The sequence below is a fragment of the Hetaerina americana genome, unplaced genomic scaffold (genome assembly GCF_022747635.1).
Source record: "Hetaerina americana unplaced genomic scaffold, ioHetAmer1.1.p SCAF_3, whole genome shotgun sequence".
Taxonomy (NCBI): Eukaryota; Metazoa; Arthropoda; class Insecta; order Odonata; family Calopterygidae; genus Hetaerina; species Hetaerina americana.
Window position 1 is genome coordinate 36,479,658 of NW_027286874.1, and position 13,477 is coordinate 36,493,134.

The 13,477-nt window shown below is 32.2% G+C and overlaps 1 protein-coding gene across 6 annotated transcripts in view; it reads left to right on the forward strand.

The window, feature by feature from the left end:
* The window catches only part of LOC139690981 (uncharacterized), a 133,447-nt gene that overhangs the window by 70,058 nt on the left and 49,912 nt on the right, over positions 1 to 13,477 (forward strand). For all 6 annotated transcript variants that reach the window (XR_011701547.1, XM_071588670.1, XM_071588673.1 and 3 more), the window contains one exon: positions 9,509 to 9,735. Coding sequence is in view for 5 of the 6 variants with exons in the window: in XM_071588670.1 (XP_071444771.1) it covers positions 9,509 to 9,735 (227 nt within the window). In the remaining variant the exon portion in view is untranslated. The remainder of the gene's footprint in view (positions 1 to 9,508; positions 9,736 to 13,477) is intronic.

A 13,477-nucleotide genomic window follows, 5' to 3' on the forward strand; every position in this document is an offset into this window, starting at 1 on the left:
TATATCATGCTTCAAAGTATAAGATAAGAAAATTTCAGGGATTAAAAACCTGTACAATCAAGTATTCATATGTGCTTATAGCCAGGTATTAATGAATATTATTTCTTCTCTCTCCTCATGGTATGATTCCTAGCAATTGTAGTTTGATCAAGAAAGATGCAAAGTTAATGGAAAAAGTGCAAAAAATTTCAGGAATTTTATGAATGTTGTACGTAAAATGTTGTACGCCGGTTCATCAGCTTTTGAAAGTGTATTTCATGAAAGTTTCTAATACATCATCATCATCGTATTTATCTGTTAGGATGTGCCATATTCATACAGCTGTCAAAGCGTATTCAACAAGTTACTTTATTTTCACGGATGGTTAGTCTATACAGCCAAATGAATATATGCCTTCTTAGCTGGTAGTCTCCAATCTGATAACAGAATTCCTTTTTGCTGGAATGCATGTAGTATTCTGCATATGTACATGGTGTATGCCAAATTGGGATTCATGGGTTTTACTAAGCTGGGTACAATTTTTTGAAATTCAATCTGGAAATACTGAAATGATAGGTAACCTTAATTTTTTTACAATTGGTATTATGTGCCTTTTTATTTTCATCCCGTATGGAAGTAAAAGCATTATTATTAGTTCTCTATTTGACTTACAAAATGAATTTTCAGTATTGCTCAGGCTTCTTCGATTTAGGAGTATCTTTATGTATATCATACTTGGGACTTTTAAAAAGTTTGGTAGGAATTAAGTTGAAATGTAATTAATAATGCTGATGTATCCTGGTTTGGTTTTCCCATTTTTTAATTGCAGAAGAATATTGCACAAGAGTATATTGAATTTAAAAAGCCATTCAAACAAGCCAGAAATTTTTTCAATGAATTTGGCAGACATTATGTACATATGTAACTTATTGTGTTTTTGAATGCTGTGTTATATTAAAATGGAATGAGATTATATGTCAGATAGTTAATGAATTTACTTAATAAACTTATCCTTTGACTGATGTGTAGTGTCATTTTAATGAATGCAGGATTTTTATGCTTCAAATATAGGTTTTGAAAAAGATCCATATTATTGTGTTTTTGAGTACAAGGTCCAAATTAATTGTATTTTTAGGGAGAATCGTGTTTTCATTCATTTGGCTGGGTCATCATTTTGTAAGACAATAAAATTGCTTCAAATTCGTTTTAACTTAAGGGACTCAGAAGAGGTGTTTTTTTTAAATGGACATGCTATTATCTTAAAAGTGTCTCTCTCTTCTGTCAGTTACCCTCCTCGTTTGTCACTTGCCCTCCTGAGTGGCTTTCTCATAAACTATGGTAAAAGAATTTTAGGTAGATTGTTAGATTAAGATTAAACTATCCAGTGAAGTTAAATCACTCAAAAGTATCAATATTTTACATTTCTATTATATCGTTCGCTCATATTATTAATAATTTTTAATTTCATCCTATTAGAATGGATAAATGGCTGAATTTCATTTTAGGTAGTGGCAATAGTTTTTAACTTATAATAAATAACTTGAATAATTTAAAATTTTAATCTGGAATGTTTTAACTCTTTCAAATATAATGAACTTTAAAGTTACATACTTCAAATCAGGTGCTTTACAAATGTGGTTTTAGTTGTCCAGTTCTGTGTCCTGTTAAGAAATCTCAAATGATTTGGGACAAATGAAAATGCAGGTTATAATGGTGCAATATCTAGTCTGCAGACCTTCAATGTTTATAAGCATTTTTTTTATACTTCAAGAAGCATTTCAGAATATTTGTTTAATATTTATTTATTAAGTATTTTCTCAGTTAGCCCATTTCAGTATTAAATAATTTTTACAAAATTGATGTCATAAGCATTTTTTATTGAAACTTTGCTAGGTTGGAATGCCTTTTTGGCCTTTGAGAGTTCTCGGTCAATATAATTACTGTTACTTGGTTTCAGAATTATATCCAAATGAAACTTTTCTTGCTTTAAAATGGTTAGAGTGAAGCATAATTTCAAAGTAAATCATTCAAAATTCTAATCAGTCAATTCACATTCAAAAATATTCATTAAGTGAAATGGCAAAACATGTTAAATATGTAAAATTTTCTTGGATGAAAAATTCTTAAGTGAGGAAAATTAGTGATTTTGTTAGTTTTTACGTATAATATCAAGCACAGAGTAGTGTGACACATGAATATGAGCATTTGCAAGAAGATTAGTGGATAAAAATACCTGGACGATAGTTGTTCAAAACACTGCGTGTCTATCTATCTCTTAAGCTCTTCCCATGAATAATAGAATATATATACTGCATAATCTATATGTACCTCTAATTCCCACTTATACCACAGGGGATTTGGTGGTCAGGTTACAGTCTAAATTGTATGTCAGCTGTGCTGTAAACTTCCTTTCAATTTTTCTGGAAATCATCGTTTCTCTAGAAGACTTGAAAATCATTTTAACTCGTCACTCTTGCTCATGATAATTGTTGCAAATAGATTTTCTAACAAATTCACTTTAGTGGGAATTTCAGAGAATTACTCAAAATGCTTAACCTTTCCCAGTCACATGTACATGTATGTATATATGTAGACACAACTGGAATAAATTTTACTCACAATTTTAGTCCTAACAGATACAAATATTGCATTTTGAAGTTACAGATATTGAAATACAAACATCATAAGTTTGGACCATATTTGTGATGTTTACTCAGTGTCATAAACTTGTATGTTTGTTTTTTATATCATATGCATACCAAACATATTCTTTACAGTAGTGTTAATACTCCAGTATGTCTAGAAAAATTTTTCAAAAACCTTCCTAAAAAATAGAAAACAATATGCCAGTTTTTCCCTCTTCTTTGCAAAAGTCTTTAATTTTCCATTATTTAACATTTATAATCACTTTGGCAAGATCATACTTTTGAAATTACAAATATTCTTTTTGCCAACCCTCCTGTGGTGTCTCTAATTACACAAGCAGAGTCTTTTATTGCTTTCTAAGCTGTAGCATCATTGATAGGTTCCTTCTGTGGTACACCTGTTTCTACATAATTTCTCTGTGTTTTTCTAGTCTTCTGATGCTTTCAGTTGTTGATTTTTGCTATTTGTAAGTGACATTATAATTCTCTCCTCATCCATATTAACCCTCTGGTATCACTTATCCTTGAGTTCGAGTTCTTCAAGGATATCTCTGTCTACCTGTAAATGCAATTTATGGGAATTTGTTGATGGTAATGCTCATCATATGAGGGGCAGTCGAATGAAAACCGGACACCCACTACTGCAATGTCTGATCACCAACATGGACATAACCCACCAACTACGTGCACCTATGAGTTGTCATTATGCAGTATTCCCACTACAGCAATGGCATTATGGATGCATAAAAAGCTAACTTCTAGCTTTTAGCAGATGTGTTATGGCAGGTGTTTGGTCTTCATTTGACTGCCACTAGTATGTTACAGTTTCCCTCTCCCAGAAAAGTAGGTACTCTTTTTACCAAAAATTTTGAATTTTTTCTTCTAAAATACTTGAAGCAAGATGAACTTTGTGTTCTATTTTCTTTAATGTCAATAACTTAAGATCATGATCTGGGGATTGCAAAGTTAAAAATAGTTTGCTGGTTGTTTACGTTCACAATATAACAAATCATATGATTAAGGAGATTGTCCTAGTATTTTTGGTAAAGATACAGTCCTGATTTTTAAATCATAGGAGAGAGATTCTCTCCTATGATTTAGGAGAGAGGAGCAGAGGAGAGAATTAATGCTTGAATATTAGTAAATATCTCTCTAGAAATTTAGAAGCAGTTATATTTAATATTTTAGTATATTTCAAATTTCATATAAGCAGTTATTATTTAGTATGCTATCATAAGAGCATATTTATTTATTTATTTATCGACTCGATTGAGCGAGGTTGAGACCTATAGTCCATTCTCCCACCTAACCAGTACAGACATTACATTGAAGACAATCACATACAACCAAGCCCTAGATGGAGGTAAATCCACCTAGGCGGGAATCGAACCCACAACCTCTGGGTTGGTAGGCGAGGACGTTACCCCACCGTCACCGTCCGGCTGGAGCATATGACTAGGAGATGCATTTATAGTTAGTAGATTTGAATAGGAAAATAGATAGGTGTGATATTTTAGCAAACTATGCCATGCATCAAGTTATGTATCTAGGATGAATTATAATGCTATTTCCATCATTGTCAAAATGTCTGTATCTTTCATTTAATATATAATTATGGTTTTGGAAAAAATAGAATGATGTATTTGACAGTAATAGTGTAGTGCCGTTTTATAATACCTGTCATTTACTCTATGAACATCTATTTTCCCTGACTTTCATGTTGTCCCTCTCAGTCAATTTTTAGTTGAACAAGAATTTGCTTAATGGAAAATATTGGTTGATTCAATTAGTTGGTTGTGATGAAACCATTGAAAAACATGTGTGTAGTGCATACTATTATCCATGCTTTATAGCCATTATGGCAAAATCTTAGATTTTTCGGAATGTTTTTACTATTTTAAAAGAAAAATAAATGCATACACATTTGACTGGAATCATTGACATTGTAAAATCTCAACTCTTAAAAAAAAGGCTTGACAATGTCGTGAAGTCTTTGCATTTATGCGTGTATGTAGTACCAGTTAGCCATTGTTGTTGTGCACAAAATACAGAAAAATGAATGAAAAAGGCACACTTTTCTTTAAATACTTTTGCTAGCACAGCCACCTTCTTTAGCAAAAGGGTGGGAAAGAATGGACTGTGAGTGTATGGAGGATAGAACACTTCCTCTCACACCCCATCATTCTCCAACCCCATCCCATAATATTTCCTAATATCCCATCCTGTATGTAAGTATATGTGTTTGTGTGCATAGTTTGTGTCATTCTGTGTAAATGTTGTTAAGATCACTCATAAACCTCTACACCACTAGAAGCTAGCATTATTTGTGTGTAGACAATGAAGGGCCTTGCATATTTAATCTCATTTTTTTAATTCTTTCCAGCCGTAAAATTTATTACTGTATTTTTAGATTTTTAGGAAATCATTAGTATGAAATGTTTTTAAAATAATTTCAATGAAAAAATTAATTCACTTCTTTCCCGAATTTTAAAATTTCTCTTGAAACCATAGCAATTATTTGCTTATTTTACCCTGAGTGATTTGGTTAGTAGCATTACATACAATTGCGTACATGTTGTCAATGACCAGCACAGGATATTCCCTGATGCCATTGCCAACATATGTAATTAATCTCATTCCATTTGGTCATGCGCCCAAGGTCACATTTGTATATAATTCCAAATAATAACCATATAACATTCCATACAATAAACTGAAACTGTTATGTTTCTAAATAAAAAAGTTAAAAAGATGAAAATGCCACTTCATTAAATATATTACCTCAGTATTCATTCAAAGTTAAAGGTATGCATAGAACCTCAAATGGTATTCAAAATTACAAGTTTCCTGTCTTCTTGACTTTGTAACTATGCTAGTGCTAATATTGTTTGTGAATGAATTAATTTCAATATTCATTGATCATACATAGCCAAAGAAAATCCATTAAAAGCCACTATTTAATAGAGGCATTCTCCTTCCTGAAGCAACTTCCTCTATCCAGTATTCCAATCCTTAAGCTGCCATTATATGTTGAAGCAAATGGTGGTACCTTTAAGAGGAGTCTCACTGTGTTACCACATGGCCAACATAGAACAGCTTTTTTCCATTGAGTAAAGATAAATCAGAATATGATATTCAAGAATAGGCATCCCGAAGTATCTGTTGGTGGGTCACAACCCTCAGGGTTAGTAATTTCTCATGAATTCATCTTGAACAAAACATGGGTAGCAAGGTCTTATACTGAACCTTTATGCTTCCCTTATTCTGGTTAGTTTACATCCTGTGAATTACTATTGTTTATTGAGTATTTTAGTTGTAACTTCCTGTTAAAAATTCTGGGAGTACGTATAGTTTTAGTTGGATAGATGTCAGTGATAATATATAAAAACTTAATTCTTTATATTATCCTTTTATGGTGCATAGAGAATGCAATAGTATTATTCAAGGTGTACATCTTTATCTCACAATTATAGTCAAAATATGTATGAAGTTAAATTGAAGCACATTTATTTTTGAAATTTTGTTTAGGCCTGAGAATTTGTTCATGGCTTGACTATGATAATGACTTATATTAAATTACTGCATTCATTAATGTGTATCTTCATTGTTACTGCCCATGCTGACTGATTTATATTTGTTTCAAATGACTGCACTAATTTTTAATATACTATATAGTAGTGCATTCTTCTTCTACACATGATTTCCTGTAATGTTTATGTTTTTACAGTGAAAGAATGATGTCTTTTTAACGGTAGAAGTGCATGTTGTGTTATTTTCCCTGATGTGTGGTCTCCTTGGCATGTAAAATATTACTTCTAATCGATAACTTCATGAAATATTTTTACTTACATTTTGTACCCATTATATTTTTGGTATTTCTTTATCATTAGAAATATAAGATAGATTTATTTGATGGAAAGCTTTTGAAAGTTAACAGTTCAAGAAATTTTTAATATTAACTTGTAACTTGACATTCAGTTTGGTAGACAGGAAGGTAGGTAGGATAGGTAGGTAGAAATGTTAAGTTTTTTAGTTTATTAAAGAATAGTTAGAAATTTGCCATTTTTTAATATATAGTATATGTTCTCAAGTGTTATTAAATTTATTTTTGTGTGTTATCCTTTCACATTTTGATGCTCGGCCTATTAGATGGCCTTTCACAAATTGCTCTGTAGAGTTTGTCAATTATAATAACTCAATTGGTGGTTGGTTGTGCACAGTGATAGTGCTTTGTTAAATAACTTAATGGGTTAATGTCCTTAATTTATTACTAACAAGCTATCAACTTTGTTCCTTAAAATTTAGAAGTCATAGCAATGTTATGAAACTTAAGATCTTATGTGAAGTGGGTTTTTAATGCCTTTATTCTCTAATTTCATTAGATTTATTGTGTATATACTTATGTGTCATAAAGAGGTAAGGTATTTAGTATTCAATATTAAGATTTTGAGAGCTCTTTAATTTTGATGCATCACATTCAAGCATTCATGAATGTTTTTAATGCATAAAAAATGAGGTTTTCCATTAAACAGAAACAAAATAAGTTTGAAAATGCAATCAGAAAATGTGGCATGGAAAACACAGTATATGGTGTACAGATTTGAATGTCTTTTTAATTTATAATCTGAATGTTATATTTTCACGTCTGTTAGAGATTCATTCTTCAAATTGGCCATGCCTTTTTGCCTCTCTAGTGTTTCTCAGATCTTTCTGAAATTAGTAGTATTTCATCTTGGAAAATTCCATCCTAATGCTCATTCTGAAAAGGTTTCATTTTCTATTGAATTGAAGATATATTTCTTCTCTTTTTGTTTTTACAGATACATATAAATGTAAAAAATGATATTGCCATAAATGATCATTGGTTTTTTATAATGGAAGTTACACTATGATATATATTATGTCAATATTAATATGCTACCAGCATATGCTAGGTCAAGATTTTTTATATTGCCAGATAAAAATAGCTTGGATGTTAATATTCCTCTGTTATCTTTGGTAATAAGGTAATATGAGTTGTGTGGTATCTTATGAGAATAGAATGTCAATTAGTTCGGTATCTAAGAGTCCCCGTATATTCTTTGTGGGAAATGAGTAATGAATGTAGAATTCCAATCCTGTGTTCAGCATTGTATATGCTAAAATTTTTATTCGAGGCACATTGGCAATGGGCTGAGGAGAGGAAGTCCACTCAGTGTTGGCACATTGTTATGGGGCACTTTAATACCAGGTGTACAAGTATGAAATGTGGATTCCCCCCCAAAAAAATTTGTTAGAATGAAAAAAGGAGCTTTATTCTAAGGATGTTCCATTGATAGTGAGACTTTTTTCCCATCTTTCAGGCAATTTATGGATACCACGCCAGTAAAAATCTTTCCCTTCTGCTGCGAGCCATTCATAGAGCCATTTTTTCACATCTTCATACAAACCAAAGCCCTCAGCAAGTGGGTGACTCATCAATGCAAACAAGTAGTGATTGGAAACAGCCAAGTCTGGTGAATAAGCTGCATGAGGCAGAACTTCCCAGCTAGTTGAGTGCTTCCAACATGCTGTGAACTGGTTTCGCCATGTGTGATGGAGCATTGTCATGAAGAAAAATGACCTTGTGTTGCCTATTTTGGTATTCTTGTCTTTTTTCAAGAAGTGAATGGTTCAAATGAGACAATTGTTGTTGGTAGTGTTCTGTATTAACCGTTTCACCAGTACTAACTGCTCACAATAGACCAAACCCTTCTGGTCTCATCAAACACGGAGCATCCTCTTTCCGCCAAAGCGATTCAGTCTCGTGGTGGATGTGGATGGTGCACCTGGGTCTACCCATGATTTTTGCACTTGGAATTCTCAAAATAAATTCAATTTTCTTCCCCAATGATATGACACAAAACCAACTTCCTTTTGAATTGTGCACGCAGAAGTTCATATGTATTTTTGAAAGGCAGATGAAGGGGTGAGCATTTCCATCTGCCTGTCGTTCAACTGATTTGTTACCCATTTGTAGGTCTTAGAATCTTTCCCATCTCTTGTAGGCGATTAGAAACAGCTTGTTGACCAACACTCAATTGCTCTGCAAGTTCTTTTGTGTTTGGCCAACATCCAACAATTCTTGAAATTCCATATCTTCATACCGTTTTGGTGGTTTTCTGTGTTTTTTGTCTGCAACATCGAAGTCACCACTTTTAAAATACCAAAACCATTGTTCACTCATATCTTGTGATGGAGCATGTTCACCATAAGCTTCTCGAAGTAATCAGTATGATTGAGCAGCAGTTTTCTTCCAATGAAAACAAAAAATCAATGCTGTCCAGGAATGCACTTTGTTTGATTTAAAATTCGACATATTGAACAGAGCAACCCAACACTATGTGAACACTTTTTCAATGTATCACCTGTGTGTGTCTGACACTTATTGATGGCACAAGGAAATGGTATAAGTATCAAATCTTAATAACCCAAACTGAATTGGTGCACCGTCTGAAATCTGCATTTCATGCTTGCACATCCGGTAGTGATGGGGGATAAAAGATACAACCCGTGTTTTTTACTTTATGTATGCCAAATTTTACTTCTAGACTGCATTCCTGTGCTCTTTTTACAGAATATTTTGGTATGGTTTTTTGAATGGAATTATGTTTCATCTGTACGACATTAATAAGGCGTTTGCATAGGAAAGATAAAATGTCGTTGCTTATATTATTTTCATTTCTGAAAATTTAGTAAGTTATTTATAACTAATAGTTTGTTTGTTCTTCAATGTTAATTATAAAGTAAGAATGTTCTTTCCTTTTCTATATGGTTATCTAATCATGTTATATTTCCTATTCATTATTTTGAAATGACTACATATACTTTGGAAAAAAATTACTTCATGTTTTAATTTTTTGCAGAGAGTTTGAGGTTGACAGTGTGAACTTTCCTGGCCAGGTGCACAGATGGCGTCTTAGTCAGCTTCTTCAAAAGGGTTCAGAAAGAAGGAGGGATGCCTTATTAGGAGATATGGCCCTTGCTCTTCGTTTTATTATTGTTACAGCAAGAGCTAGAATTGTTGCTCCACATTTCTTCAGTGTCAGACAAGCATTAAAATCCCTTTTAGCTGGGACTTTACGGTTAATTGGTAAGAAATGTTTTTAAGTTATGATTAATTCATGGGTTACTGTACATATTTTTGTTAAAACAACACCATATCTTCATCATGATTTATCTATGCTCTAATATTGTTCATGTTAAATGACATATTTCATTATAACCTAGAAGACCTCAAGTCAGGAATAACAATATTGCCCTATAAGTCCATGGAAGTGTCCTTAATATAAGCTAGATCATGTTGCTTACACTAAAAAGTCATTCTTCCACAAAATGGCATTATCTCTACCGTAAATTCAACATTGAAATTTTTGTACATTAGTAGATCAGAGATGAGTAAGTAAAATTCACAATTATAGAAATTGTTTAAGGGTTTTATCAGTAATTATTATTGAGGTCATGAATATTATAACCTCCAACAATATACTTAATTGATCCCTAAAAAGGCTGATAATGTCAAAATACCTTTGTAATGCCTCTCTTTAACATACGACTAGCAAAAAAGTATGAAAGTTGAATGCAGCATGACTAAGGATTTAGAATACCATATGTACATCTTTCCCAAATTACTGTACCGTTTGAAATTGCTGTATCATACCAAACCTAATTTACCATTGACTGACAAAATGGATAATTGGGAGTACTTGAAACAAGGCACATTAAAGAAAAACTAAGAAGCTGTTTACACATCACTGTTACAATATGTAGTGGAAAATTTGATATATATTTTCTTTCTTTGTAGTACTTGGTAGTTTGGAGGTTTGGTTTCAATTATTTGCCATAAATGTAATCGTTATTGTGCATTTTATCATTCACAAAAGTTTTCATTTCCTAAAAAAGAGCCTGATGGAAATAGTAAATATATTATTATAGATGAGTAATTTACTGATTTAACGTAAATTTATTTTAAAAAATGCTCTTAATGAAATATTCAATTTGAAATTCAAATTTTTAATCATATCAATAATATAAGGTACAAAATTTTAGCATTTATTTACTATCCACATATGTATTCACAATTAGTTTCATAACTCACTAAGAAGGCTCTTTCATACTAAGAAAAATCTATTTTGTCACTACATAGTATGTGAAAATAGAGGAAGTAGGAATGGAGGGTTTATTTGGAAGCCTGAATAAAGGAAAGGAATGAAGAAACCATTATGGAATTGCAAAGTATATCCTGGATAAGGGTAAAAAATATCAGAAACTTTACACTTCCACACACTTTTAATGTCCTATGACCATGGTTTCGATGCTGTGCATCGTCATCATCACCACCTGATGATGATGCACAGCATCAAAACCATGCTCGTAGAACATTAAAAGAGTGTGGAAGTGTAAAGTTTCTGTTATTTTTTATCCTTATCATGAAGGAATTCCAAGTTAAGTTAAGCCTGAAACTGTTAACTTTATCAAGTATATACTGGGATGGAATAAAAGACCCATAAATAACTCTAAAAAAAACAAGTAAATGTTAAATTGGTTTTGGAAAATCCACAGCTGGATTTTATCTCAGCCAGGTCTTCAAGGATAATATGAGTCTCAAATAATTAAACTGAATATGGCTATGGGATAAAATATGTACACTTTATACAAACATTTATAACTGTACACTAATTTCATGATCCTGATATCTTATGTGTAACTTTCATAAGGACTATGACTGGAATTATCTATGACTTAAATGATAATATTCAAGTATCTACATTTTATAATTATTATTGTCAATTTTAAGACGTTTTTTCCCATGCTCATAAATTCGGTATATCATTTCAAGTTAGTTATATGGGGGTTGAATATCGTATGTAGTATGGATGTGGCAGTTTGTGTTGATAAAATACTTGTGTGATTTACATAAATGCCTTTAATATCATTATTAGGTACTTCAATTGAACTTCAAAGTTACTCTCCTCTGAATCTAGCTGGCCTCTGAAATATTTCTGGCCATTGTGAAAGTGAACCCCTTGTCTCTTATGTATATTTTCTAATATTTCTTGTTTTCTGAGAACCACTCCTGAAACATTACGATCCATAGGTTTTTTGAAGGATCAAATCAATTTTGACTGAATCCTTGACAATCTTAACTGTTAAATGGATACTATTTTTTTCTCCAGTGGGCAAATTTCCGTTGAACAATGAATCAGGCTCTCCCAGATAAAATTGATATGTTGCCATCACCAATTGTTGAACATACCTAATTGAGCATCAATAAATCAAAAAAACTTTAAACCAATTAATTGAGTGCCCAAAAAATGTGTTTAAACAAATTTCTTAACTTGATGTGTGGAGTAAGTGATGCTGGTTTTGGCCTAGAAAAATAATTTAAAAACTATGGAAGCTTGCAGATTTAAATTGTGTTGGAGAAAGAGAAAACTGTGATGTTAGTGGTCTCAGTCTCTCATCATCTCAACTTCACAAAACATTCATGATCACCAAATGAGTAAACTTCATTATTAATTACAAAATTTAAAGGTACGTAACAAATGTACAGAATGAACGAAATGGATTAAAACAAGCCGGATACCATAATGAATATGTGACCCTACTCAAGGTGTGTGTAGAACTGAACGGTTTTAAATAAAACAGAGAATACTACCAGCAAATGGAAGGGTTGGCAATGGGATCACTCCTATCACTGCCCCTCTAAGACATATTTATGAACAAACTTTAAGAAAACTTATTCAAAAAGTATTCGTAAATTTCAAAGTGTATTAATTGCTGGTAACAGTATATCAGCGTTATGTTCACAGTGTGTACTGGCACAGGGTGGCTGTTGGAATTGTTTTTAATACTATAAGCACCCAATGCAATAACATAAATTTTGCTTGTGAAAAGAGAATCAAAGGAAAGCTGAATTTCCTCTTATCACAGTTTTACCTGCAAACAAAGGTTACAAGTATTTTTAGTTATTATTCAACTCCAGCCATCATATTTCTCAATAGCTGTCCAAATTTCATGTTATGTTAAATAGATTACTAAATATTCTCCTCCCCAAGAGTAATTTTACCTGAGAGCTAAGTATGATAAGCAATTTTGCGGTGATGGTAAAGTGAGAACTTATCAAAAGAATCGTTAATACAAAATGCTTTAGCAGAAAAATGGGCCTAATGTATTGATCCCAAAAAAATGAGTAAGAAAAATTTTGTTTTTGTAAACTTACTTATTACAGAGGAATCTATCTGAAGATAGCCAATCAATTTCCAAAGGACAAATATAGGGCAAACAGGGAGATTGTCCAAGCTATGTTCAAAGGAGCCCAAATGAAATATCCAAAATGAAAATTTTACCTCATCTCGTTCACAAAATACCTAGGGGATATAGACAGGCTGGAGCAGGTGGAGATAAAATAGATAGAGGTCTTTATTTGGGCAAAATTGAGACCAAATGGTCCATTCTTTCATTTGTTTATTGTTTTTATTTTCATCATCATTATTATTATAACACTCTCTTCCATAAGAAGAGTGTAGAAATATATATTAATATACTCTCTTCTTAAGGAAGAGAGTGTAGAAATATATATTTGGGAGATGAAAATATTTGTAAAAGAAACTAACCCCTTTTGAAAGTTTCCTTGTCACTGACAAAAGTTAATTCATAACGTCACGCCTTCTTTTATTTACCCACTCTTCTCTTCTGCCCTCCACATCTCTTTCTCCTCACTTTCTCTTCCCTGCCTCCTCATCAACTACTTGGCAACCCTCCCAATAACTCCCCTCCTCAAACTTCATCCTCTGTAAACTGCATCCTCTCTAGGAAATTTTATATATATATTT